The sequence below is a fragment of the Motacilla alba genome, chromosome 2 (assembly GCF_015832195.1).
Source record: "Motacilla alba alba isolate MOTALB_02 chromosome 2, Motacilla_alba_V1.0_pri, whole genome shotgun sequence".
Lineage (NCBI taxonomy): Eukaryota > Metazoa > Chordata > Aves > Passeriformes > Motacillidae > Motacilla > Motacilla alba.
The window spans coordinates 104,350,980-104,377,900 of NC_052017.1; the positions used below are offsets into that span (position 1 = coordinate 104,350,980).

Consider the following 26,921-nt stretch of genomic DNA (forward strand, 5'->3'; position numbering starts at 1 on the left):
TAGCACTGAAAAATTCAAAAACATTAAGTTAAAACTTTCTGAAACATTCTCCACAACTATTTATGTCCTGAGGAGCTACTGGTTCCTTTTGTCCTTCAGGAATTACTCTATGTGAGGTATTACTCTATCCCAGCAAGTTCTGAAATGCATTCAAATGTATAAAAGTTATTGTCCATATGTTTAGCTATATAGAATTACAACACGACTGACAGCCTAGCAAGGCATTATAATTAGGCATGTAAAAGCCCTTCCCACATCAGCCTCAAAGCAGACAATTTTTAGAAATGGACTACACTTAGGAATATGGAATCATTTCCCATCATTTCTCCACAGAGAATAGCTTCAAAATACTGGAGGAGCACTGAACTACCAATATCAACTGGAAGAAAAGCATGTTAGCAGAACTCATTCCTGTAAGAAAACTTCCCAGAAAAAAGAAAGGAATTTGTACCTCCCTGCCTTCTCACATCTGCATAAGAACTATGGGGATTGGGGGGGTAAGGGTCTCCAAACCCCCCAACCCTACCCTCTCTGTTATCCCAGACTCTCCCCAGTTATTGATATTCAGTAGCTTTGGAAAAGAAAACTTATTTCCTTCATGTCTACAGGCCTCAAAGATATGTTTACCTTGTTTTGAATACTTTAATTTATTTTTACACTAAGAGAAGATTCTTCCATTTTTAGAAATTATATAAACATCCTAAAACTCAGGTTTTCATTGCAAAACAAAGTGATGAATTGCTAATAAAAAGCAAAGTATGGGAAACTGTCATTCAAAAGGAATATAGGAAGGATGACTTGTTAAAAAAAGAAAAAAGTTTCTGTTCAGGTTGTGGCATATGAAAATCTAGAAAGATCCAAATGATGATGAATTTTAAAAGATGCTTATAGGGACAGCAGAAGTTTTTCTAGGTTCCCTTCTATTTCAGCATGTTCTGAAAACAATTTCAAAAGAAGTAGGAAGTTAATGAGGTATTTCAAATGAATCCATTGACATTCTTTTCTGTCTACTACAAATCTATTTTAAGGAGCCAGTTCTATTTGAATGAAAGATGATTTCTGAGCTGTGACTAACATCTTGCAGTTGAAAGTAACAGTTTCTGACCATACTCCTTTTCAACAAAGCTAAAACTCATCTGGAACCAAATGTACTCTTGAAAGGGTAGATGAGCTCTTTCATTCCAACCTCACCACAAAGATTCCTCTCAAGTAATATTTATAGTGCATTTTCATTTCTCTTGACACACTTAGCATAACTGCAAATACTTATCTGGCCATTTCACAAATATTTGATCCAGAAGACTAATATTTATGAGTGTTCTGATTAAGTAATTAAGAAAATATGGGCTATCTAGACTAAAAAAAAGAATCTTCCATTCCTGTCTTTAAAAATAGGCTCAAAACTATTGCCTGACAACTTCCCTGTATTTTGGAAAGAATACCAGAATTGATACCTCATACTTGCAATCCAGAAAGTCTAAGATAGGCCTCAAAAATATCTGATGGCCAGCTGGATCTGAATAAGATATGAAGAAAAAAATCCATAAAGGCTACAGATCTTGTAGTTTTCTCTGAATATATTTTAAATGTAGATTTGCATTCCAAACATCTTCATAGCTAGTATCCAGACTACCAGGATTCATAGGGATTCAGTAAGGTAAGATTGCTAACAGTAAGTCATCAATAAAATCACACAAGACAACCATGACTGTACATGTTTATGAGACTTTTTGTTGTTCTGGACCTAAGTAATGTGGGTGCTTTCATGAACAGCGGAGCATCTCTTTCCAATGCTCAAGAATTCCTACTCCTAAGAGTCTTCCACAGCAACCAAAAACCTGGAGATACTATCTTGCTAATTCTTTCCTTTCTTCCATTTTGGATTTTTCCTTCTGCAGACTGTCCTACTATAATTTCACGTGGATTTCACCAAGGATTTCTGACTGGATCTTGCTTTGGGGTTTATTCAGGCTGCTTCAGGAAGCCCTATCAGAGTCCAATAAAACTGCTGGCTTAAATGCTCCACACATTTATTATTCCATCCTATCTTTGTGCAAAACACGACAACATATGCTGTAAAATATTATGTGCTGCAGTTAAACTTGTAGGGCAGCTCAATTGCTTAAATGATCTTGCCAATCAGATGAAAAGAAGCAATTCACAACAGGTTAAGTGCCCTGTAACAATCAGGAGAAAAAACCCTCCCGTTCCTGATTATGTTCCGTCTTGGCAAAAAAGAATTCTGTTTACAATCATGTAAGTATAAAGACTTCCTAAGTCCAAGCAGGAGGAAGAGGCATTCCAAAGGCATAATTTAAAAGCAAATACCTCAGTTGTTTCAGCAAGGACTCTGTTAACATTGGGGACACCAACTGAGATATGAGCTGCTATCTAAATCAATGATCAGGAGTGAGAGTTACAAAACATGCCTAGAATTGAATTAAAGGAAAAACCTTCATCCACATAATGATCTTTCCCATGTAAGTGATCAAGAGCCTGAGAATAGCCTGGATTGTGTAAAGGGGCCAATCCCCATCTTGGGAGAGTATAAATTGTCCTGGCAGCTACCAGAATTTGAGGGAATATTTAGGCCAATGGTAGACAGAAAGTACCTCCCAGAGAAACACAGCTGTAAAGTGTGTTACCATGTGACTTCTCTGTGTCTATTTCTAAAGAGAATTTTTTTCCTTAAAATTTTATGAGTATAAAAATTTTTCTCAGTTAAACCAAAGACTGCCCATTGCCAGAATCATGACCATGGAATCATTCTTTTATATGTGTTTATATTATTTTGTATCTTTATTTTTTCCCCGGTGATGTTTTTATTTTGACAGAAAAATGAATAAATCATACTATAAATACTTATTATAAAATTCAACCATTTATTTGCTTAAATTTTTTTAAAGTGTCTTTGCCTTTAGAACTGGTGCACCAGCTATTGACTACCCATCACATCCAGCTCTTTAAACAAGATGCCATTCAAGGTGCTCTGAAACAATGGCCATGGCTGGCTTGTGGAAGTGATGGGAACTTGGCACACAGTTGGAGACAATCAACATCATACAACAAAACTGTAGAAAATGAGCTGCTGTAACACGTCACCTTCTGTTTTGTACATTAATTACTTGGTTCGCAGAAAAAAACCTATGTGCTGGATAATTTCCTCTTTCTTTGGCATGGGCTATTTCTGCTCTGAAGTCTGGCTGGGTTCTTTGTCATCTTTATAATGCTACTGCACTCCTTTTTCACCCTCTGCTTAGCTCTTGGACATGTGTGTGAAATTTGACTATGCTAATGTCACCTAATCTCCTTTAATTACCAAATTGCTTCTTATTCAGATCCTGATCAACCCAGAAACTCAGTCAAAAAAAAAAAAAAAAAAAAGGCAGCATGTAGGGACATGATCTAAATGTAGAGAAGTCCTAATAATATGTATTAGAGGTCCTACCTGTATCAAACCAGCAGGACAACTGCAGTAAAAATCAGAGGCATGTGTAGAAAAAAGGGCAAAAAAGAGAAGAGAAATGAAAAGCTAGCAAAAAAGAAATAGTTGAGGGCTAACAAGTAGACACCTCACTCAAGAACACCAGAACTTCCAGTAACTGTCATGTTCTAATTAACAATGGGAATTACCAGCTGACTTGACAAGATCTTGTACACACTGAAATTTCTGCCCCAAAATGGAAGCAACAGATTATGCAGCCAAAAGCCTGATTATACACATCTCCAGAGGTAAAACTGAAAATAACCTTCCTTATTGAGGCAGACAAAGAAAGAGCTTTTTCCTACAGTCCATCCAAGATCTGGGACACAATGGGGTCATACTGGCACACTACTGCCCTTAAGAAAAAAACAGGGAAGGTATCTATGGCTGGATGGAAGCGTTCATGTTTTCCATGTAATACACAACAGCCATCAAATGAAAATGGCTGAGAAAAGAAGTGAGAAAGTTCAAAACTACTCTTTTGAGTAGAATAAATCTGGTCTGTTTTGTCATAGGAAAAAACCCTAAAGCTCTCAATTGAAGAGCTCAGAAATTTTCTACTAAAATTATGAACTACAATCTTCTTTAATTACAAGACACTTAAAAACAGTAAGGCTTGATTCCAATTTGTAATTTGAGAGGAGAAAAAAAATCCACTTTAATAAGCAAAACCTCTCTGATTGCCTTTTTATCCCCGTTAAATGAAATACACTGAAAATGAGTATCTATGAGAAAAACTCCTGAGATGTACTGCTACTTCAAAAATACCAGAAGGACTTCCTAGCAGGTGAGAGTTAAGAAAAAAAAAGTTCCTTAACCAATCTAATAATTCTAAGAATTTCCAATGGGAGTTTGCCTTGAAGATGTTGTCAAAAGACAAAATCTTTACATGATGGCAATTTACAGATCAAACTCCAGAATGCAAAAGGCTTCTTGAACAAAATGGAAGTTGTGGAGGAAAAAGACTATACCATTACCTGAACAAAAATCTATTCTAAAATGAAATTCATTACAGTATTAACTAAAAATAAAAATCTAAAAATACACTAGGGGAAGATAGGAAACATAAACAGACACAGAAAGGAGTAACTACATCAAAACATGTACTAAGACTGATAACCTACCTGAAATTTCAATCACTCTAAGACTCCTGGAAAAACTCTAGAATGTGGCAATTTGACAAGCATGAAGTGCATTAAGAGGAAAAGACACATCTAAAATTATTCTATTTACTTTTATCTGACTACTCATCCACCGAAGTCATAAAATACCAAAAAATATTATTCTAGTTTTGTAGGTCTAAAAATATTTTTCTACAATGAAATTCAGACTTAACAAAAATATATTGAAAATTTCACAATGAAAAATTACTTAACCATATAGAAAAAAAGATATACCTAGCTATGATATATGGAAATTGTCAAGCACACCTGATTACACTAAATTTTTTTCCTGTATTGAAAGATACTGAAGTGGATCATGTGGAAGTACTAACTGATTACACTTTTCAAACACTGGGGAAGGGGAGAGGGAAATAACTAACCAGTCTAACAGTGGGTCTCAAAGTACAGCCTGGTACTGATACATGGAAATGGTTGGCTATGCTGTATTACATGTTCTTATTATAATCTGCTTTATCAGAGTATTATACAACCATACATTTATTATGGAAATTCCTCCAATTATTTTTCACATCAGCAATTATTGCCAGTTGTCACAGAGGTGCTACATGACTGACTATGAAGAGATAAGACCAAGACAATTTTGCATTCAAGATATAAAACACAATCATGATGTTGTAGAAGTGTGGGCCCTGTCTTCTATTCACCAAATACTGCACATTGTGATCACTGTATTTGAAAAACAAGAGATGTAAAGATACTCCATCCTCAGAAGTGCATATAAACAATGCTAATACCAAGCCATATAGTGGGAAGTATGATGTAAGAAAAAATTAGGTCTTAAATATAAGCAACTAAAGTATGAAATTTAAAAAAAAAAGAAACAAAGAAAGAAAGGAAGTGGAGATGTGATACAGAATTAGATAGCCAGAAGACATTAAGAAGCAATAAAAGTAATTGTTTGAAACAATACCTTCCAGAACTATGTGTATGCAACACAGCCAAGTAGTTCAAATCTGCTTTTCTCATACCTGAAAGATTTCCATCTGTTTCATCTGTCGGAAGACTGGCAACACTGGTAGAATCCATTCCTTGCTGGAGGTCCATGATTTTCCTTCGTAGCTGTTCTATGTCACTCTCTTTACTATCCAGCTGCATTTGGAGCTCATTCCTGTACGTCGATTCTTCTGCTAGTTGCTGTATTTATATAAACATACATAGTTACTGTGTTACCAAAAATATGGCAGACAAGTATTTTGAAAACAAAACTCATATCTATATCTATATATGTATATCTATATATATACACACACACATAATATATATATATATATGTATGTATGTATATATACATATATATTCCACAGTATGATAAAAAAATTAAATTATTTTACCGCTTGCATTTCATTAAGCTCCTTTTGGTATTTCACAACCATCTGATTGAATTTCTCTTTTTCTTGATTAAGTTCTAATTGGAGCTTTCGGTTTTCCTTCTCCTTCTTCCTCAAATCTTGCATGTTAGCTTTCTTTCTGTCTATTTTAAAATCTTTACGATTCATTATCTCAGCCAGTTTGTTGACAGCCTGTTAAGAAAAAGGAGAACCAGTAAGAAAAATTACATATGCAGCATGTTTCATAAAAAACTTCTCAGTTCCTCTAGTTACAGGATCTGATTAAAAAACCCTGTCACCAACACAAATGGCCCTTACTCACAACTGAAGTAATACTCTAAAGAATACAGCATCAAAACTTATTCCTTCAAATGTAAATTTAACAATGCATATTGTACATCATGGTTAATATAAACATGATTTCAAAGGAACTAAGAGTTAGTTCACAAAAGCAAAAACCTGAAATACTTCTGTTAACGCAAAGTAATAATTGCTATTAATTGCATAAAAAGTTGTACCTGTGTCTTCAGAGTTCTTTCAGTGCTTATGCTCTTCTCATATTGCATTCTAATATTACTGATTTCCTCCTCTTTTTTCATTTTGTAATCTGTTAAAATAATATACAATTTTGAGGTATTTTAGTACAAGGTAATTATTTTTAAATGTAACTACTTCTACAAGTGCATCTTTTTTTTTCCATTCTCTTTTCCTGTTGCTTCCCTTTTTGAGCAAAATACAATTTGCAAAGACAAAGATTACCAGCTTAACACTACTGCAATGACAGAAAATGACCAGAAGGATATATCAGAAAGGCACAAAGATGAAATACTAAAGCCAACATCAAGCCCAAAATAATAGGGAAGATAAATAGCAATGTCTTCTTTCACTTCCCATTTCTTCATAATATTCAGGCATTCAGGCTTCAAATTCAGGCATACTTCAGAACAAATCAATTAAAACTCCAAACATGACATACCTTCCTCTTGTTTCTTAAATTTTTCACTGATTTCTGTGTTTTCCTTTGTTATTAAATCAACATCTTTGGTTAAAGTGTTATTAGTTTCTTCCAGCTACATGAAAAGAAACACTTTTTAGAATAAAGAATTTGACATAAATTCTAAAAATATCTATAATACTATTATTTTAAATATCCTTAATCCTATAACAACCATTTACTTAGAACACCTTCTGCCTATGTCAACTTGTAAAAAATGCTACTATTCTTCTGTGCTGTTTTGATTTACCAGAAGGCTCAAAATACATGTGTCCCAGAAAAAAAATTATCAGTGCAGAACTGACAACACTGTCGTATGGAAATCAAAAATCAACTTAGGCGAAGTTAGATTGTCAGTTATGGAATACGGCAATTTTAATTTGTTGTACTTTGGAAAAACTAATATGTAGAGGCCTGATACTGTGCATCCAGACAGAAAAGTAGCTGATAGATGCTAGAACTCCAGCATTAAATCTAGCGTAGATACAAGCCATTGACTGCTAATCATGAAAATCTGCATATTTATGCAATTTACTGCATAAATCATGAAAATCAGGATAAAAACAAAACTAAATTTGGACTAAGACAAAGCAGACATAAATATATATGTACAGAGCTTGCAAAAAAAATGAAAAAAGTTGGAAAGGAAAAGCACAACAACTTTGAATATGTGACCATGTTCACTGCCACAGCCAGGATCACGTAACAAATATATATGAAAAAAACCCCCATAATTGTATTCCTAAATAAAGCTTTTGTTTGAAGCCTATACAAATAATTGTGTATGAAGCTGTCTGACAAAATTATCAGAAACTTGAAACAAAAAATATATTGGCAAGAAGGTATTCCTTTGATGCCACAGACATAGTCTTCTAAATACTTCTTAAGAAATAGTGGTATTCTGTAAATCTCAAGCTTAAAAAAGCAAATTCATGAAACAAACACTATTTGCACACTTTTCACAGAGATGGAATATCCTTGGTAGCATTAACAGAAAGCTTTGAGCAACTGAGCCAAGCTCAGTTAAACCTGAAACTTTACATCCCCAGCATTTTTAAGACAACATGCACAGCTGATGCTAAATGGGGGAAAAAACCAACGATAAAATAACTATGCTACATATGGCTTGCTGTTTGAGACTCCTCAGTTAAAGACATTTATCAAGCTCACACTAACATCCAAAAAGCTATGCTATAAAGTGCCTTCAAAAATTACATTTTGGGGTTTGGGTTGTGAAACCTGAGTCTCTCAAGTGGTTTTCTTTTTAAAGACTAACTTACTTTGCAGTAAGAGCCTCTAACACACACTTCCATAAATTAACAAGATTCAAATAATACACTTGGCAATGACAAGAAGTAAATACAAAGCTTAATAACTGAATTATAGACATCACTTGATTTTCATTCTGGCTTCACCTCAGATGAATAAATTTTGTTTTTTAGGGAGGTCACATAATGAAATTTAAAGGCTCCAAGGGAGCCCAAAACTTAAGATACTTAATTAGTTATCACTTACAATCACAACAGGACACCATTTTAATTAAAACCATGAATTTTGGTTTCCAGCTGGAAGAGATGTACACAGGTATAACAGTAATTTACCCTTCTTATGATGATGTCCTTATCAGTCAATTCTTGTCTGTGCCTTGATGCAGCTTTTTTACTCTCCTGATTCAGTTCATAATACTGCTCTTCAGCAAGTGCCCGTGCCAACCGTTCCGACTCAGCTTTGGTTTCAGCTAAATCCAACTGGGTAGCAAGTGCTTCTCTGTAAAAAGGACATTAAGACTTCCTTTTCCTATGCAAAACATTCCAAATTTTCAGGAAAACTATCAAACCCAAATTATACCACTCAGCTAATGGTCATTATCTTAGTTTCTTAAGAAAAGCAAGAGTTAACAAGTGTGTTCTGTACACTTGTATCTTTTGATGGTCCATACAAGCTACAGCAGAAAGCTTACTGTGATTTTCATTAACATTTCGATCATTCATGAAACAGCAAGATCTATTCTCCTGCCTTCGAGGAACAGAAAATAAAACTATATTATATGTACAGAGTGGTCCATCAAAAGATACTTAACCCACATTTGCCCATTATCACAATTCCCATAGTTATATCCAAGCCAGAAGCGTTTAGGATGAACATAAGATTGCAGAGAATAGCGAGGCAACAGAATACAAAGCATCTATAAAAAGAAGTAAGAAAAGAAATAAATAACCCCAAGAAGAATAAGGGAAGTCTTGCCTACCTTCTCCTCCCTCCCCATTTCTTTATGTTGGTTACCACTCATGAACAACTTTGCAGAGGCAAATATATTTTCCTCCTACACCATATTTATTAGCACATCTTTTCTTTCTCCCTTTCTTAGCCTACTAAACTGCTGTACAAAATGAACACTGTACATAACAACCTCTGCCCTTCAGACTGTTTTCTAATGTTGATGCTCAAGCAGAACAAGAAGTACAGACTTTAGAAGAAACTGTACGTCATGCATAAGGCTACAGTCTCCTTCTTCAGAACATGAAATAAATTAAGAAATTGGAAAAATAAGCTTAAAATTTTTTTCTTATTTGATAGCTTAGGAAACAGTACATCACAATTAAGGGTTGTTAATAATAACTAGTTTAGCTGTAATCAAAAGTATACTAAATTTCAAAGACTTTGTTACCTTTTTCTCAAATTATTTTACTGATTATAGAAATATATTAGGTAATTATCAGGATAATCAAATTTTAAAAGCTGGTGAGATGATAACTACAAATTGGAATGCTTTTCAAAATTTTTGAATCTTAGTAAATTTTCAGAGAAGTCATTATTCTTCTCACAGACATGACAATGTCCAAAGCAAATATGAATAATCGTATTTGGCTTTGTGAGTCAGTATAGGTAACATTCTGTGTATTTGCCACTTACAAGGTGTTAGAGAACACTTGTGAGGCCTTTATCTAAATGAACTAAAACATCTTAGATCTGATTCAAAGTACACATGAGTGAGATAGTATTACAAGGAAAAACGTAGGTGTATGTGAGAAACATAATGGGCATACTTTTCATTTTGCAACTCCTGCATTTTTCTTTGTGTTTCTTTATTCCTTTCATCAATTTCCTCTTTCAGTTCCTTAACCTGAGTTTTGTAAAGTGTCTGTAAAAGAAAGCATAAAAAAATCATTATTCAAATTCCATACTGAAATTCCTCCTTGTTTTCAGACTACTTAGTTAGAATTTGTCAAAGCACAACACATGCCAATACTGTCATTAGTGAAATTTCCTCCTTCCTTCCTCTCCCAGATGCTTCTTTACAGTTTCTGTTGGGTAGGGAACTGATATGACCAAATTAGTTTTCAATTTTCTAGTGTGTTTTCCTACATAGCTGCACAAATACACGTGCTGCAAAAGAGACAGAAGGCACTGTGACACAGCAGAACAAGTGTCCTGGACACAATAGGACAAAACTGCATCTTGAAGCATCACTTGTCTCAAAATGTACATCCAACAAGCCTAACATCATTCTGTGCTTTCACCTGCTGCATTCTCTTTGTGTCCATGTACCTTCTCTCTTAGAATCTTTTTTCTAAGTATAAACTTAGTAAGTGATTCAGTTGAGGTCTGATCTATGTAAATTACTTACTGCTGTGAATTACTTCTGGGTTTTACTACTATATTGTTACTATTACCATCACCTGTAATTCTGAAAGTTAAAATTTGATCTTCTGCAATAAACTACTTTTACTAAATATTCAGACTGCATTATGAATGTCTTATTTAAACTACAAATTCGTGAAAAAAGAAGAAACTGGGAAACACAGTGCTCTGCATCTTCTTATTAGCAGTATGTCATGGAGAACTGCAGAAAAAGCCCCTGTAACAGATAATGAAATGATAATCATATGCAGTTTAGTAAACAAATTTTTTTATTGCCTCTCCCAGGAAAAAGCAAATTTAAAAGTATTTCCCAAAGTGGAAAGAGTCTGTCCGTATTCACAAATGTATTTGAAGTTCAGGTGTTAGAGAATTTTATCCTATTGTTTCTTTTCACAGGACGAAACAGATCAAACTACATCTATGAAATACACATTTTGGCTACCTGGAGTACGCAGTAAGGTTCTTCAGAGATTCAGGTGCAGAGAAGGTAGCTTTTTAGAATAAGGAATAAATGCAGAATGCTACTGAGTCTATGGTTCTTAAATGTGTGTATGGTAGATCAATAGCAAAAGCTATTTTCCAGTAAGTTTGGAGATTTTGAACTCTCTACAAAATTTGCAATTGTATCAGAAAAATATCTCCTTTCCAACCTCAGGATAGGAACAACTCTGATGAATAATTCAGGTAAGAGTTACTCAATGTAATGTCAGTTTTGACACACAACAAAACAACATTTTAGATACACCATCTAATGTTCTCTAATATTTTGTTCCCTGTTTGTATTTCAAGCAGGATTTTCTGAACTGCTGATTTATGCAAGGCTGTTACTTACATTAAAACTATCTTAGTTTCAACTACTCACTGTTAAATGATTTTATGTCAAAATTCCTTACACACAATTCCTAACAAGTCTTACCGAAAAATACTGCTCAGCTTCAAGCTGATCCTGAAGCTCACGCATCTGACCTTCATTTCCTCTGTACTGTCTTTGAAGGAATTAAAAAAAAGGGAAACATTTAAAAAGTCAGCTACTAACAAAAGACAAAGACAATTTCTAACCAGAACAGCACTCTACAATGATCTTCCATTTGCATACATATTACTTCACAAAGAGCAACAGTTTGCTGTATCCTAGAATTCTGATTTAATACAGTTCTTATTCTAAAACAATGATCCTTTCAGTATGTAATTTAGAAGCCAAGAAATACTCTAAATGGAGAAACATTAAGCCAGCTGAAAGAATATATGATAGAAGTCCAATTAATGAAAAATGTCTTCATTTTAAGATAAAGAAACATTAAGAAAATGTATCAGGCAATGAAAGGGAACTATTGACTACCACGTACTAAAAGTCCCATACGATTTAGTAACTAGCATCAGAGCCAATCCATAAAAAAGTAATTCAAATAAAAGAGGAATATATACATATATATATACACACATCTATATGGGTGTGTGTACCTTAACATAGAATGGTGAGCCAAGAACTGTTCTGAATTGTAGCTCATAACAAAAATATTCCAACACTGAAGGCTACATAGAAATCATAACATGCAGCTACGTAGGAATCATAACATGCAGCTAAAAATACTCTTCCAGTTTAGGAAAAAATGCCTATGCTCCAGAGAACTTTATTCACTAGCAGGAGCAGGCAAAATAGTACATGTCTAATTAAGCAATTTTTTCCATTTTACTTCAGGTTTTTACTTACTTTGCAAGTTGAGCCAACTCAAATTCCAGTAATCTCTTTGCTTCCAACAAGGTATTGATTTCCTGTTTCATCTGCTTCTCAGAACCCTTCAAGTTATCAGCTTCAAAAGCTTGTGCCTTTAATTCATTCTGTGCCATTATTCGCTTATTCGTCTCTTGTTCTAGCTTCAGTGTCAGATTCCTTACCTAAATGAGAAATATTTCAATTTAGGAGCCTTTGCTAAATAACCAATTGCATGTGGCTGAAGAGGTTTCACATATGGATTATTCTATATTAAACACCACTGACTAGATGCTACACTCTGTACCATATGTCAAGGTATTCCTGAATCTCCAAACACTCCAGTGCAATAATCTCACTAAAAGCGCTTGCCCCTAGAACCTATGGCTATGATGCTGCAGGATGATAAAACTTTCCCATTTTTATTTTATTTCAAAGTTCCTGATTTAACTTATCTGAAAGACAACAATTGAAGGAACCTAAATTGTCTGCAAACCTCTCCATGGATTTCAGATCTTAAAAATCTGTCAGCCTAGAAAAAACATGCAGCTTACGAAGTACATAAAAACTAATTCACATGAGTTGTGACCCCTAAGAAAGGCATTATAAACTTCATTCCCACTGTCCTGTAAAGAAAAAGTAAGGATGAAGCTATTATTCTTAGTACCTAGTTTTCACACTCAATATTCTAATTCCATTTCCTTGAACAAAAGGAAAGAATGCAAACTAGACAACACAAACTCAGACCTGTAAATCATCCACATCAATCAGACTGCACAGTCAAATTCACAAGCAAATTTCTTCTTTAGAAAAGAGAAAACACAAAAAAAGTGTTATATTGAATTGAAGTTCAAATATGGAAGACACGCTAGAGTTATGAAACAAGCAGCAATTACCTAAACCTACTTAGGCCAACAACTATCCTCAATTCTACTGAGAGTTGTATTATAGAAGGAGCTCAGTATAAGTGAATGTAATTTTCTATTTCTCGGTTCAACTCAAATTTCTTATTTATATAGAAAATGATTAGTAATGAACCTTTTACTTACTTCATCTTCCAGTCTCTCCTTTTGCTGAAGAAGATGTTCCAGTTTCTGCTGAGATTGCTTCAGGTCGAAGTCCAACATGGAACACTGTTTTTCAGCTTGAACTATTCGATTTTCTGCCTTTTCTCTTGCTGCCCGTTCTTCCCTTATCTTTTTTTCCATTTCTAAAAAAGATTAGTAAAAACAACAAAGATTATTACATAGCATATGCAAGCATGCTTTTGTAAAAACAGTCATAAATATCCTAATATTTTTCAGACCTATTTGTTTAGCTATCTAAGCTTTTTTGCTGTTCAATGAAAGAAAAAAGATCCTGGCATTAATACAAGGAACACTAAAAAATAAAAATAATTCCAATCTACATTCAAAGCATTGGAATATTATCATGACAACTGGAAGACAAATAATGAAAGAAAAAAAAAAGCACAGATTCTTGAAGTAATCATTTTGACATAAGGCAAAGTTCCATTTCCATGAATGGATGGTAGCAAAAGAAAAAATGCTACCATTATTGTTAACTCTAAAAGCCACATTTAGGTACTGATGACCTTCACAGAGAAAATCTGACATATTCAATTACAAAATCAAGACACACCTTTGATTCATGGGTATTCACCCATAAAAGAAACTTCTCACTTCACTTCAGACAAGCCTAATACAACACTGGTATTTTTAATGCAGCTACACAGGAATGAATGCTCTAAGACATCTCTCTTGATAACGCATTCTTTCAATTCTGTTTAGCACTGGACAGAATTTCAAGATTCAACAGCATTTTAGAAGCCAAGAAAGGCTTTGAAGTAAGGTATGCAAAACATTAAGAAACAATACCATTTTTATGAAATAGCATGTTAGGGAAAATAATTTAACATCTGTGTTTTCAAGTTTTAAGATTTTAATACACATTTTATTTATACAAGGGATCAAACACGGCAAGAGTACTACGGTGTAACACAATGTGTATTGAAATATCATAATCAGAACATGTTTTATTACATATTTACCTGAGACTTGCAGGAAACACTTACCACACATGGCAACTGATCTTGCCTCCTCTATTGACTGGTGTTTGTCAGTTAACCGCGCTTTTGTCACTTTGTGCTCATTGACTTCCTGTTCTAACCGGTCTTGTAAGGATTTCAGCTTGTAGTTCAAATCTATCTCTAAATTATTCTTTTCCTAAAGATAAGGAAAAAGTGATCAGATTTCTGTAACACCTGAGGAATCACATTTTTATTCCCTTTTTTAGTATTAAATTTCTGTTATCAAGAGATTATCGATGTTATTTTCCACGCTTAGCGAACAACAGTAACAGATCAAAACTGTACTCAGTTCTCTGGAATAAACTTCATCAACTTTTTTTCAGTAGTCTACAAATTTGCAAGAAAATGGAAACTTCTCTGTTTGTATAATCAGTAGTCACCTAAACAGGAAATGTACACCTAACGAACAGAGCACAGAGGAACCTGAATTATTGTTACCTGGAAGGATTTGTGTTATTTCATTGCTAGGATTGCCAGGCATTAACAGCACTTCAGTAAATAAGCACTGGACATGTGCTTTAAGACACAAGCACTGGCCTTTGAATGGCTGCTTCACATAACAACAACTTAGAATTGCTTGTCCCCTTCCCTCACAGGCTGTTGTACCTCTGGTTTATTTGCATAGAACACACAGCACAGCAAATCTTTACCTGACCTCACTAGACAGAGTTAACTCTGCAGTCTGCCTGGAGAAAGGGTGCAGGATTTCCTCTAACTGTTAACTTGTTTTTCCATCATATAGAAGGGATGAGAGATTTTAGAGGAACATTCAGAAGGAAGGACAGAAAAAAATTCCGCATCAAAGTTGATTAAAAAGCCTGCCTGGCATTGATCCAGTCAAATTAAAATCCAGTAAAGGCAAAAAGAAAATCAGATTTTTAAAAAGTTCATAGATTTTCAGAGGCAAGTCTTTGCAGTCATAGTTAGGCAGGCAGAAAAAAATTCCTTGCTACTGGCAGTAAGACTGGATCCTTGAATCAATGATTCAAGGACACAAACACAATTTCCATGCACAATGCTGCAAGTAAGAACTACCTGAGGACTCGGGAGACCACCCTGATAAGATTGTAAATTAGCAGTACTGAGTTCATAACATAAACACAAGACTGATTCAGAGCAGTAACACTGGACTTGGAAACATCAATGAATTTGAAAATATAGTCAAAAGCTGACAAAGAGCATCAGCCTAACATCATTTCACCATACCTTTTCTGAATGATTAAGCATATCCTGTGCTTGTTTTCTTTCCGCTTCCACTCTTTCAAGGTTGTTTTTAATGTTTTTTACTTCTTCTTGTAAAGCTGTAATCCGAACTGCCACAAAAAATTAAATATCACTCAATATTAGTTACGTTACTCAGATCAATAGTCTTTGCAACTTTTACTGATTTCTGGGCCCATAAAATATTTCAAATACTTGAAATTTTTCAGGCATGCAAAGGCCATACATTGTAGAGCAAACGGACTCTTTTAGACACTCTTTATGTCATCAGTAATAATTCACAAAAACTAATAATGTAAAAATGGCTGCTGCCTTCCATCACTTCCATTATGTAATATTCAAAATTTCTTTAATTAACCCAAGTTCTGCCATGCTACAGAACAAGCACCTGTAAGTGATGCTAACTTCATTCATGGGTAGATAAGGCACATTACACAGAAATTCAGTTTCAAATGGATTTTTGGGTACTAACACAACATGTATTTACCTAAGTGTGACTCAAACCATGGGGAAGTCAGGCACTGAAACAGGCTCCCCATGGAAGGTGTGGAATCACTATCCCAAAAGTGTTCAAAAGGTGTGTAAATGTGGCATTTGTAAATAATAGCCTTCTCCACAAATGAAAGAAGAGCAAGTCCAGAATATACCAACTTGGCTACTGCACAAGGCAGCATGACAGTGTTGAATCTTCTCTAGCACTGTATCAGCTCTTCTTATTTCTGCACCCATTGGACTCAGACTTTTAGTCAGTGCAGCCCCAGACTCATGATCAGTGTTTGACACTCGTGATTTTGATGTTCTCTGTCTCTCCCAAGAGCCGCTCAACATGATCAGGAAGCCAGATCAAATCTTCAGAAATCGTTCAGTCACACTCTGTTTGCAGGTTTGCTTTCCTCCCATTACCAAACTCTACTACACTTAAGTAGGGTTATCATAACTTTTTTTGGTAAATTATAAATTCAGAATAATTACCCTGTAGTTCTCCAATCATTTCAGATCCATGACTTCTATCCCTTCGTTCTGACTCCAAAGCTGCTTGTAGTTGGTAATAATCTTTCTCCACCTGCAGTTTTGTGCTTTCCAGAACTCTGCATCTTTCCTGCAGTTCTCTATTCAGTGATTCTACCTGACTTAATGACTTGCTCATCTCTGTGTTGCCCTTTCTCAGTCTTGCAGCTGTGTCAGATTCTGTCCTCAGCAAATCATTTGCTTCTTCTAGCTGTTAAAATAAACCAGACAAAGATTCTCAAAGATAAAGATTATGGAGCCAGTTTTGCTATATTTGAATGCTCAAATCTAAGAAATAATGAAGACAAGAAGCACAAACAACATACTTGTTTTTGTAACTGTGTTATCTTCTCATTTGAAATTTGTGAATGCTGGCTGATTTTTTTCAAGTCTTCCATCTGATCTTTTAGTGTGGACACTAAAGAGAAATTGCACCATTAATACAGCATACTATAAAAACCTTAGGGTTTATTCTTGGTTTTTTACACAAACATGCTCCAAAATATTGTTTTGCATTGATAGGTCTTTTCTTGATTTTTTGCTTATATATATATTTTTATGTCAAATTTTGTGCTTGCAGACCAACAACACAGCACAGTGCTGCAGAGCATAGAATTTGAAAATAAGAACCAAAAAAATTGTGTTCAAGTAAAAATGAATTCAAAATCTATGTTCATTATTTGAAAAGATCCCTTTTCAAACCCTAAAGTTGCACAGCACTTAAGATACTATGACACTAAATTATTCCCCAAAACACATCATATACATCCTCAGTGTCAGTGTCTGGACAACACTGCATACCTTCATTTTCCACATTACGTCTTTTTTCATTCTCTTGTTCAAATTTTCTTTGGTACTCATTTATCTTATGTTGTAATACCATCTTTTCCTTCTCAATCTGAGACACTGCTGTTTCCAAGTTCTTCCTTTGATTTCCCTAAAATTCAAAGAATTGGTATTTTATAATTACATTTTAAGGAATGATCTCTAAAGCAGTTGCATGATCTCAGCAACTAAATAAACATGGAAACTGATGCATTGTTTCAAATGAATTAATTTCTGGCTTCCTTGGAAACGTTTTCAGAAAAGACAGCTTTTTTAACTTCTACATGACAAATTTATACAATTACTAGAAAAATTGTTGTTAGTGCAATTATATCTAAACAGCTAAAATTATTATCAAGAGACAAGAGAAGGACTCAATAGAAAATCATTGCATTTTTGTAGTAAATGACTTTGATAAACTCCATAAAAATTGCAACAAGCAAGACTGAGTAAAATATTTATCAGAATAAACAGAAATCAGCATGACTAACAGAAAGAAAAGTTTTTGAAAATGTGTACAAATAAAAATGTAATCTCCCAATGTTATGTATTGAAACACGATCGTTAGGTCTCAAACTTGAACACAGAACAATTTTTTTTAGTCACAGAAAAAATATCTTAGAATCATGAAAGTACTATTCCTATCTCTTTACCCTAACTCCACTCTTTACCCAATTAAGGCATCTTCAGGGGGAAAAATATTACCTCTTCATCCAGTTCTTTCATTATCTTGTCCAGCTTTATGTTTGAAGATCTAAAAATAAAACAAGATCATTTAACAGATACATTATACATACTGTTTTTCTAGTGAAATGATTTGTGACCATTACTAAAGTGAATGTTAATATTTTGACTAATGTTATTTTGTAATGAACATTTAAAGCTGAGGAAGACAACCAATCATTGCAAATAATTTGTAAAATATATCACTAAGTATTTATGAGCTTAGTTACAGCTTAAATATGTGAAACTTTAGGTGCCACATTTTAACCCTTAATCTACAAAAAACAGTGTATGTACACAACAGGTTATCCTTAAGATTAGAATACCCTGGTGAGCTGCTAAAACTTCCTAGTTATGACCTCCAAATATCTAAAATAGCTCATTAATTCCACAGTAGAGAGCTCCCTACTACAGATAAATGTATATTAATAATATTATTTGAAAGTCTCTCTGTTGAAGCAATGTATTAGAAGACTGACCTACAGAGAGTAGTACTGGCATTTAACATCAGTACATACTGATGTTTTACTGGCAAAACACACAGTAAAACATCATTTAACTGGCAATAACATTGACACATCCATTGCATTTCTGTAGGCAGCCATCCCTCTTCAAAGAGCCAACAAAGAACACCCAGACAAGGCTGCCTGGCAGGTACAAAATAAGGCAGTTACAACAATCAGGGATATCTCCTATCTACTAACTCTGCAGTGAAAGGCATGACATACCAGAAGGCACAGTTGTGCTCTGACAACTTCAGTAGTACTGCAGGAAGACAGCTACTGAATATCCTTCAAGAATGTATGTCCTGCTTGTGGAGAGCAATCAGAACGTACCAACAGTGAGCTTGTGTTTAAGTAAGCAACAGTGTCACACAGCCTAAATTCCCACTAGACCATTTCACTTACCAGTTTACACCTAAGGAGCTTGTATAGCTACACACCATGGTTCTAATTCACAAGTCTAAATTCTTCCTGTATCATATACCTGGTGTTGCCTCCTGGGATTATTTAATTCTTCAGGAAAATACTTCAAAAGGAGAAGCTAACTAAAGGGGAATTTAGTTTGCATTACTCTCAGTAAAAAAGTCTGATTATCACAAAGGGAGAATCTCAACTGTTTGTTCGTGTGACTGCAAGAAAAATGCCAATTCTCACATAGCTGCTACTTCAGCATGGTATAAACAGAACTTCAGAAAGCAAATTGCTGTTCTTATATGTCAGCCATAGGGGAAAAAAGTGGTTTTCCAACAAGTACTCTGTATTTAGAAAACATCTAATTAATTTTAATAATCCAATATACGCCATATATAAAGAATTTCACATTTTCAAAAAAAAATCAGCATGGTGAGTGTGTACCTCAGTCCAATAAAACATCTGAGTACAGAGATATCAGGTAAACACCTAAGTCTTCAGAAAGAACATGTGTTACATGGTTGTCAATCAAAAATTTCTTTATACCATACTAAGGAAAATTTTAGAATTATTTAAATATGTGCCTGGAACTCCCTTGGAGAACTACAACACCATTCTTAGTGTTATCCTGGTAATCCCTAAAGCAGTACCACAGAACTGAAGTGTTAGATATACTTAAATTATGTAAACAATTGAAGTTCAAAGTCTCACCTGCACTTTTGCTCCATTTCATCTTTCAACTGCATTTCATTATGTAGCTGTTCTTCTAACTCATAGATCATCTTCTGCATATTTTCCAGCTTTAAATATATATTTGCACATGAAAGAACATGCATTAAATTTAGAAACTTTAAAAAAGTGTTTCATAATATTCAGTTCTGCTTACATTGTATCACAGCTTACTTTCTTCTACCAAAATAAGACTTTTTACCTTATTAAAATATGATGCATGTCCCTTCCTCCCTGCCTCCCCACAATTTAATTACAAAAAGTAAGACAATTTTTTCTCATTTCTATGCACATGAAATTTTAGATATCTTCAAAATTCACAGGGCTAAGCTAAATCAAATCCTCCTTGTTTTACATATCTTCAGTACCTGGCTAAAGACATTACTGCAAAAATGTAACAAAGCACTTTTAGTAAGTCTCAAAATTTCTTCTAGCATGAACCACCAAATGTATTTTGCAATGCATCTTCAAGCTCCCAACCAGTTCAGGAAGCAGAACCGGGCCAGTCAGTTACTGGCAATGGGGAGAAAGCGCTCTCACCATCTCTTTAGTCAGAGGTCATTTTTACAGCTACAACTGTACCAAGGTTTGAAAGACAGTAACAAACTTCAGATGTTAATATGGCACATTATGGCACAGCATGTACTGTTTGCCAGGCAGGATAAATTCAGAAATTCATTCCTTTCATGTAGTCTCAAAATATCCACCACCTTCTACTGAATATCTTGGCACAATAATCCCATTCCAACATCAAAATCCTCATTTAACATGATGGTGTCAGCCTTGAAGGAGGTCATCAAGTCAGCCTCATGTTGATTCATTATGAACCTTTCCACTGATATTGTAAAGATTTCAGCCTATTTAATTTTTACACAGTTCCCTCAATGCTCTTGGAACTGCACAGAGAAGCACTAGATTCCTAATCTAGACTCTCTTCAAAGCAATATATTCAAGTGGTTCTGATGCTTTGCTTTCTTGTTTCCTGTTTTAACTCCAAAATCTCAAAAAACTTCAAACAATTAGACACTTCAGCACTTAACAGAGCAGCTCTGGAAAACAAATTACTGGTGTGACTGTGACACAGAACATAACACTATGTGGATCAGACAATGCTTGTAGTTAAAAACAAGGGATGGCTTCTAAATCTAGACTTTGAGGACAAAGGAAGGACCAGTACACAACGCCTTGATCTCCTTGGTATGAACCACGGAGAAATAAAGCAAGAAGCAAGACTATTTAAAGGCTCTCACTGTAATAAGAAAGGATCACAGCAAATGCCCCAAAACAGAGAATGACAGAGGTTCAATGTGATCGCTCTTCCATTTCCTTTTACTCATGTTATAGCCCTTCCAGACAGGGTGCACAGAGGAACTAAATGGGATAGATGAGAAGCAGGTCTAAAAAGACATCTGGCAACTGAGGCATTTCTGTACTGACTCTGACTGGCTTGGGCCGCTATCGCATCCTCTTGCGTCTCTCTGTCTCTGCATGTTCTCACATCAGGCTGTACCCCAGGGGACCCATCTGAGCTGGCTGAACAGTCTAATTATATCAGTAGAGACAACAGGCTTCCGGACAAAGTTCTGCACAATCTGCTATCAATAGACTCAAGAATACCTCAAGAAAATCCTGAGTTTCAATTAACTCAGTATAAAAGCACGCCTTTAAGCTTTAGTTTGCTCTTGGTTTCCATTCCGAGTAGGAAGGAGGGGAGGAAAGGACTGAAGAAAAGCCTGTTTGCAACAAAGAAGTAAAGAAAAATCCCTCTGGAACTGTAATACTTTTTTTCTTTTTTCTTACTCACTACAGCATAGTGAGTCTGGTTCTGTACCCTGAGCAAAGAAGAAAACCTAAGATCCGGTGCAAAAGAATCTGTTAATCTCCTTTCTCTTAAAATCTAAATTTTTTTCAGGTGGTTATGGCAGCACTAAACCAAAGTAAGCAATCAGATCTTCAAAGAGGTTTGATATTCAGTAAAAGGATACAGAATCTATTTTTGCACAACATCATGGCCTAATTCTGTTAAGTTTTACACACTTAATTAAAAACAATTAATTTCTTGGAAATTTGTGGCACTCATGTCTTTCCCCAAAGACATTCAAAACACAGACATCAAAATGCAGAAATACCAGGTAGCATCTTGTGTTGTATTTCCAGAACTAATTAATTTGCTAACCATGTGTCAAACATTACCATTTTCATTGCAGCATGTAATGAAAGAAAAACAGCTAAGAAAGAACTGTGGGAGAAACATACCTGGTAATAAAGACTTAACATTGATTTAAAACTTCCTATATCACTCAAATTCTTCCAGACCCTCACCTCCCAAAACTGCTAAAGTCACAAGACATTTGAATACGTCTGACAATATGGACAGGACTATTGAGGATTCTTCAACTACACACTGAGTAGTATTCCACTGATTATGCCAAGTCCATTCAGTAACTCTCTTCAAAGCCAGCCAAAAGCCAGCACACAGTTTTAAGTTCTTTCAAATATTGGAAAGTCTGGCTTTGTTTTTAACTTTTACTTTGTTTTAAAGTTTACTATCAACAGTCAAACACTTGTAAGGAAAAGGAAGTATATCAAACACATCAATATACATAAAAAATCAAGACATTTCAATGATTAAATTCACTTGCCCAGTAAAGGACATAACCAGTTCCCCTGTCCTGTACAAATTTTCTCTGGGTAGTGCCATGTGTCATTAAACCTTTTTATTGCTAGTTTAAGAGAAAAGGGAACATAGATCAGTATATTTTCTACTCTCAACAAAAAACAGAACAAAATACCAACACAGTAAATCATAGTCAAAGCCAAGATTTATTTTGAAGTTAATTACCAATTTTTGACCATGTTTTCTTCTGGAAAGAATGTAATTTGTAAAATATCAAACCATTTTCAGGGAATAGTTTGATTTATATCAGAACTTACATAGAATCCAAGCATTCAATCAAGTCTCAAACACCTTAGCATATCTTCCTGGAAACCTGACTGTCCAGATGTTTGGGAGTAAGTAACTGAAAGAATTCCTGAGCATTTCTTTCTAGGTGAACTGCTCTAGAAATGCAGATCATCAGTGCCCCAACTCCCAACAGCCTGTGGGGAAGGCCTGTGAAGGAGCAGAATGCCCAAGCTTGGTACATTGTCTTCCACCTTCCACTGAGTTCACTGGAAGTCCAGACTCCATGGTTGCCACAAAGCTACCCAGGATCAATGAGGCACTCTAGATACACTGCACAAGTACTTTGATATAAATACAAAAACTGTGAATCCTTTTCCACAAAAAACTTTTGTCTATTTTATTCAATTCAGGAAAACCAATGTCATATTAAGAAGTGAAATTCTGCTTTTCCATTAACTTTATTAGGGAGGCCATACTAAAGAGCTAAAAAACATGCATCGATTTCAGTGATCCCAAATACTAAGATAATCTGAGACATGTCTAAGTCAAACAGCTTATGGTATACATGCAGTATATGTTTATATATGCAGCAGACTCTTTATTAGGATACAATAAAGATGAAGACATACCACACTTTTGTCCACACTGGAGCCTGTTCTGTTGTCATTGGAATTTTCTGCAGGGACACCTAAATACCTGCAAAAACATTTTTAAAGTTATATTTGAAGAGTTGTTTAAAGGTAAGATTATTAAAAAAAGATTAAGATAATGCAGACATCCTAAAATATAACTTCCAGATTTATTGCTCCAAAATGTGGTTAATCAAATAGCAACATAATCAGATTTAAGCACATTTAATTGAAAAATTCAATTTATTGAAAGGTTAAAGTACAAAGCTGCAACAGAAGGCCTCCAGAAAAAAAGGATTTCTGCCAAACACAATACAACCACTTTTCTTTTTTTTTAATAACCATTAAAAAAAAAATCTTTGCTTTCCTTAGTTACAACACTCTCATTGGCTTCCATCCCATAAATATTTACTCAGGCACTTATGCAGCAAGTAGCAGTAATGAAGCAAAGTCTGCAGAGATTGTGTAACTTTCAACAAAGTTACTAAGAGCTCTACACACAAAAAGTTTGCCCTGAAGCCAGTGTTCTTATTTTATGTAAATGTTTTCTAAAAATACCATAAATTTCTAGTTGCGATGATTCTGGAGAGTTAGGTAAATAAATACAAATTACTGTTTTCAAATTCCTTTGGTATTTGATGTGATATTCTTGGCCTGATAACTGATCTAAAGAGACATAAAGCATCTATTAAGTGCATCAGATTACGTGAGAAAAAACACTCCAACACATGAACTGAGAAAGAAGGACACATCCTTTTTGTTTCACGTGGATATTTCCAGATATAAAAAAAAACCTCTCCAAAAGACCAAGGAGAGTAAAATCAAAGGCATCTCCAAACCATGGTCAAATTAAACATCAATCCAGCTTTCAGACAATCAAATGACAAAGTGGAAATGAAACACTTTCCTATTGAAACAAGCTTGCTGTTTGGAGTACAAGAATCCACCATATTTTACACACCAGGGTTGGTGAGCAGTAAGAATGTGATACTTAGATAGGCACAGCACCAGCTCCACCAAATCTAGAAGAGAACTCACAAGCCAGATAGGGCTACAAAGCGTTCTCAGCTGGTATTCCAAAATCTGTGCTAATATGTCCTGATACAGACTTATTTTTATTTTAATGCTTGAACTATTTGCAGTACAGAAAGAAAACAAAAGTTAGGATTACAGGTGTAGCAAGCATGAATAGTCATTTCAGATTTTTCAAGACAATCACACCAGCAGATTATTACAGGACAAAATTCAGTTCTAGGCCAGTATCATAGTTCTAGTAAGCCTACAAAGTTAACGACAGTAGCAGAGAGCAGCAGAACTCAATGACAGCAAGAACACAGCAGTTAGCTCTCTTAAATTCCTGAGACTCTCCCCAAAAGTACTCCTGCAAGGCAAAAATTAAAACTTTTCAAAGTTACAGACTAAACTGAGAACAATAGGTGAAACTCTTGAACTGCTGAACTCGCCCAGTGTATGGAAAGCCTGCAAATCCTTCTACACCTTACCATGGCAAAAAGCAACAAATCCAACTCTTTGCAGAGATGGAAAGAATTTCACCACAGGTTTGGAAAAGTGTTTCCTCTTCTACACAAGGACGAAAACCAGATTTATTTCCTTTAAGATTTTCCTACCCAGAAATGCTATTAAAACTAATGGTCTCTATCTGACAGTTCTACTAGAAGTTTTAGCCCATTTTAAGCCTGACTGACACTACAATTAAAAGCAGCTTTCCAAGCACTAAAAAGTTATTGAGATCATTGAATGTAGATGTAGCTATCCATAGAGCCTACAATAATAATGACTGTTGAAAGCATGAATTAATACAGCTTTAACCAATGTCATTTACAAGTCTTTTAAGCAATAGTGAAAGCTGTAAAGCACCACAATCTCACTCTGTCAGTGGATGTGTACTTAAAAAAAAGAAAAATTATGAAGCAGAAAGCAGGCAAGTAGGAAATATTTCTAGTAAGCCAAGGTTTAATTTACCACACACTAAAACACTGATGGAAAGTATGGAAACTTCATATTCAGCTCAGGGACAGTAATATGCAGTAAAACAAATGGACTTTCAAACCCTGATTCATGACTGCACACAATTCAGTGCTCTGCAGGCAGCTCTGCCTGGTAGTGGCAACAGTGGTTTGTCTTGCGTAGCTTCTGCAGCATCACTGAAAAATCTTCTTGATGCAGAACAGGACACTCAACAACACTATGTGATATTTTAAGGTAATGATGCCTAGCAGTACTGGTTATCATAGTTAGAAGTATTAAAAGAGTGTAATTTTTAGTATTCTGAATGATTAGTAAGGATCTGAATAGACTTTAACCTTGATATTGGTTGGTAAGAGTCAGAAACAGTGCCAGCAAAGAACACAGCATTAATTTGCTTTCTGCACACATACCGACGGTTGCTGTAGTACGTAAATCCTACAAAAGGAAGTTGGTTGCCCACAAATGCTTTTGGTATGGGAAACGTTTCTTCCTCTCCTTTGTCTTCTTCCAGATCATCAAAATTACTAGTGTCAATGTCACTACTTAAGTCAGGTACAACTGGCGCTACAGCTAGAAAAAATGCAAAATAGTATGACAGCAATCAGTATATCACTCAAGTCACTAAGAAAATTTTGCTTGGTACAGAGTAAATAAAACTTCAAACTCCTTTGAACAAAATACACCAGTCCTTTTACTAACATGATACATAGGTAAGCCAGACCACCATTTCTGAGAAAAGCACTCTACTTACTGTCTCTGAGTGTTTCCCAAGCCCACTGATCATTTTTGAAGAAAAGGTGCCGTTTAATTTCTTCTACACCATTTCGTCCTAGCCTCACTTCCCTGTTAAAGAGTGTTTTGATTAAATATGTGAGATTCCATAAATTATTCTGGAGGAGAGACTCATTTTAAAGCATAATCTAACAACAGAGACAATAAAATACCTCTCAAGCTACGGTAAAATGTACATATAACTCAAATGTTTTCGTAAGAAGATCTCTACATGAGCAGAGCAGCTACATTTCAGAACACAGCCTGGTTTTAACTTTTGCCTTTAAGAAGCTCCGCTGTTTCTGTTTCCACCATCATGGACAGCTCTGGCAACTGGCAAGTTGTTACACCGCACTCATGCCAAGGCTCTAAGAATTTCACTTCTCCTGAGCAGTTTAAAAATGCACACAAAACAAACAGTTTTTTGTATAAACATGACAAAAAATACTCTTAATGAAGGCTTATTTTCATTATGAATAAAATCTAAACCTTACCTATCAGTTAAAAAGGCACAAATGAGGTTTTTTGCCTCTTTAGAAATGTCACTGTCATCAGGGAAAGTAAGGGAGTTCTTATGGTTCATAATCTTACTGTACGTTCCAACCAAAGAATCTGCATAAAAAGGTGTATCACCTGAAAAAGCAGAACCACAAACATTGAAAAGCAGATCAAAATGATTGTAAACTTGATTTGCAATATCTGAATTACATATACAACAATATATGCAACCAAGTGAACAAGAGGCAAGGACAAATGTTTGAGAACTCTGCCAGAA

General features: G+C 35.0%; 1 protein-coding gene across 3 annotated transcripts in view; it reads right to left on the bottom strand.

The window, feature by feature from the left end:
* Positions 1-26,921, bottom strand: part of ROCK1 (Rho associated coiled-coil containing protein kinase 1) — an 84,363-nt gene that overhangs the window by 13,082 nt on the left and 44,360 nt on the right. For 2 of the 3 annotated variants that reach the window (XM_038129822.1, XM_038129823.1), the window contains exons 8-27: positions 26,641-26,779; positions 26,127-26,218; positions 25,786-25,945; positions 23,387-23,453; positions 19,835-19,923; positions 18,192-18,240; positions 17,463-17,598; positions 16,988-17,079; positions 16,626-16,872; positions 15,639-15,745; positions 14,418-14,568; positions 13,393-13,553; positions 12,344-12,528; positions 11,549-11,618; positions 10,038-10,132; positions 8,592-8,757; positions 6,973-7,066; positions 6,515-6,603; positions 6,000-6,188; positions 5,637-5,802 (exon numbers count right to left, since the gene is read on the bottom strand). In XM_038129822.1, coding sequence (XP_037985750.1) covers positions 5,637-5,802; positions 6,000-6,188; positions 6,515-6,603; positions 6,973-7,066; positions 8,592-8,757; positions 10,038-10,132; positions 11,549-11,618; positions 12,344-12,528; positions 13,393-13,553; positions 14,418-14,568; positions 15,639-15,745; positions 16,626-16,872; positions 16,988-17,079; positions 17,463-17,598; positions 18,192-18,240; positions 19,835-19,923; positions 23,387-23,453; positions 25,786-25,945; positions 26,127-26,218; positions 26,641-26,779 — 2,544 coding nt within the window. Of the gene's footprint in view, positions 1-3,448; positions 3,471-4,608; positions 4,646-5,636; positions 5,803-5,999; positions 6,189-6,514; positions 6,604-6,972; positions 7,067-8,591; positions 8,758-10,037; positions 10,133-11,548; positions 11,619-12,343; positions 12,529-13,392; positions 13,554-14,417; positions 14,569-15,638; positions 15,746-16,625; positions 16,873-16,987; positions 17,080-17,462; positions 17,599-18,191; positions 18,241-19,834; positions 19,924-23,386; positions 23,454-25,785; positions 25,946-26,126; positions 26,219-26,640; positions 26,780-26,921 lie in introns of all 3 variants that reach the window. The other variant, XR_005256082.1, reaches the window with a different exon arrangement.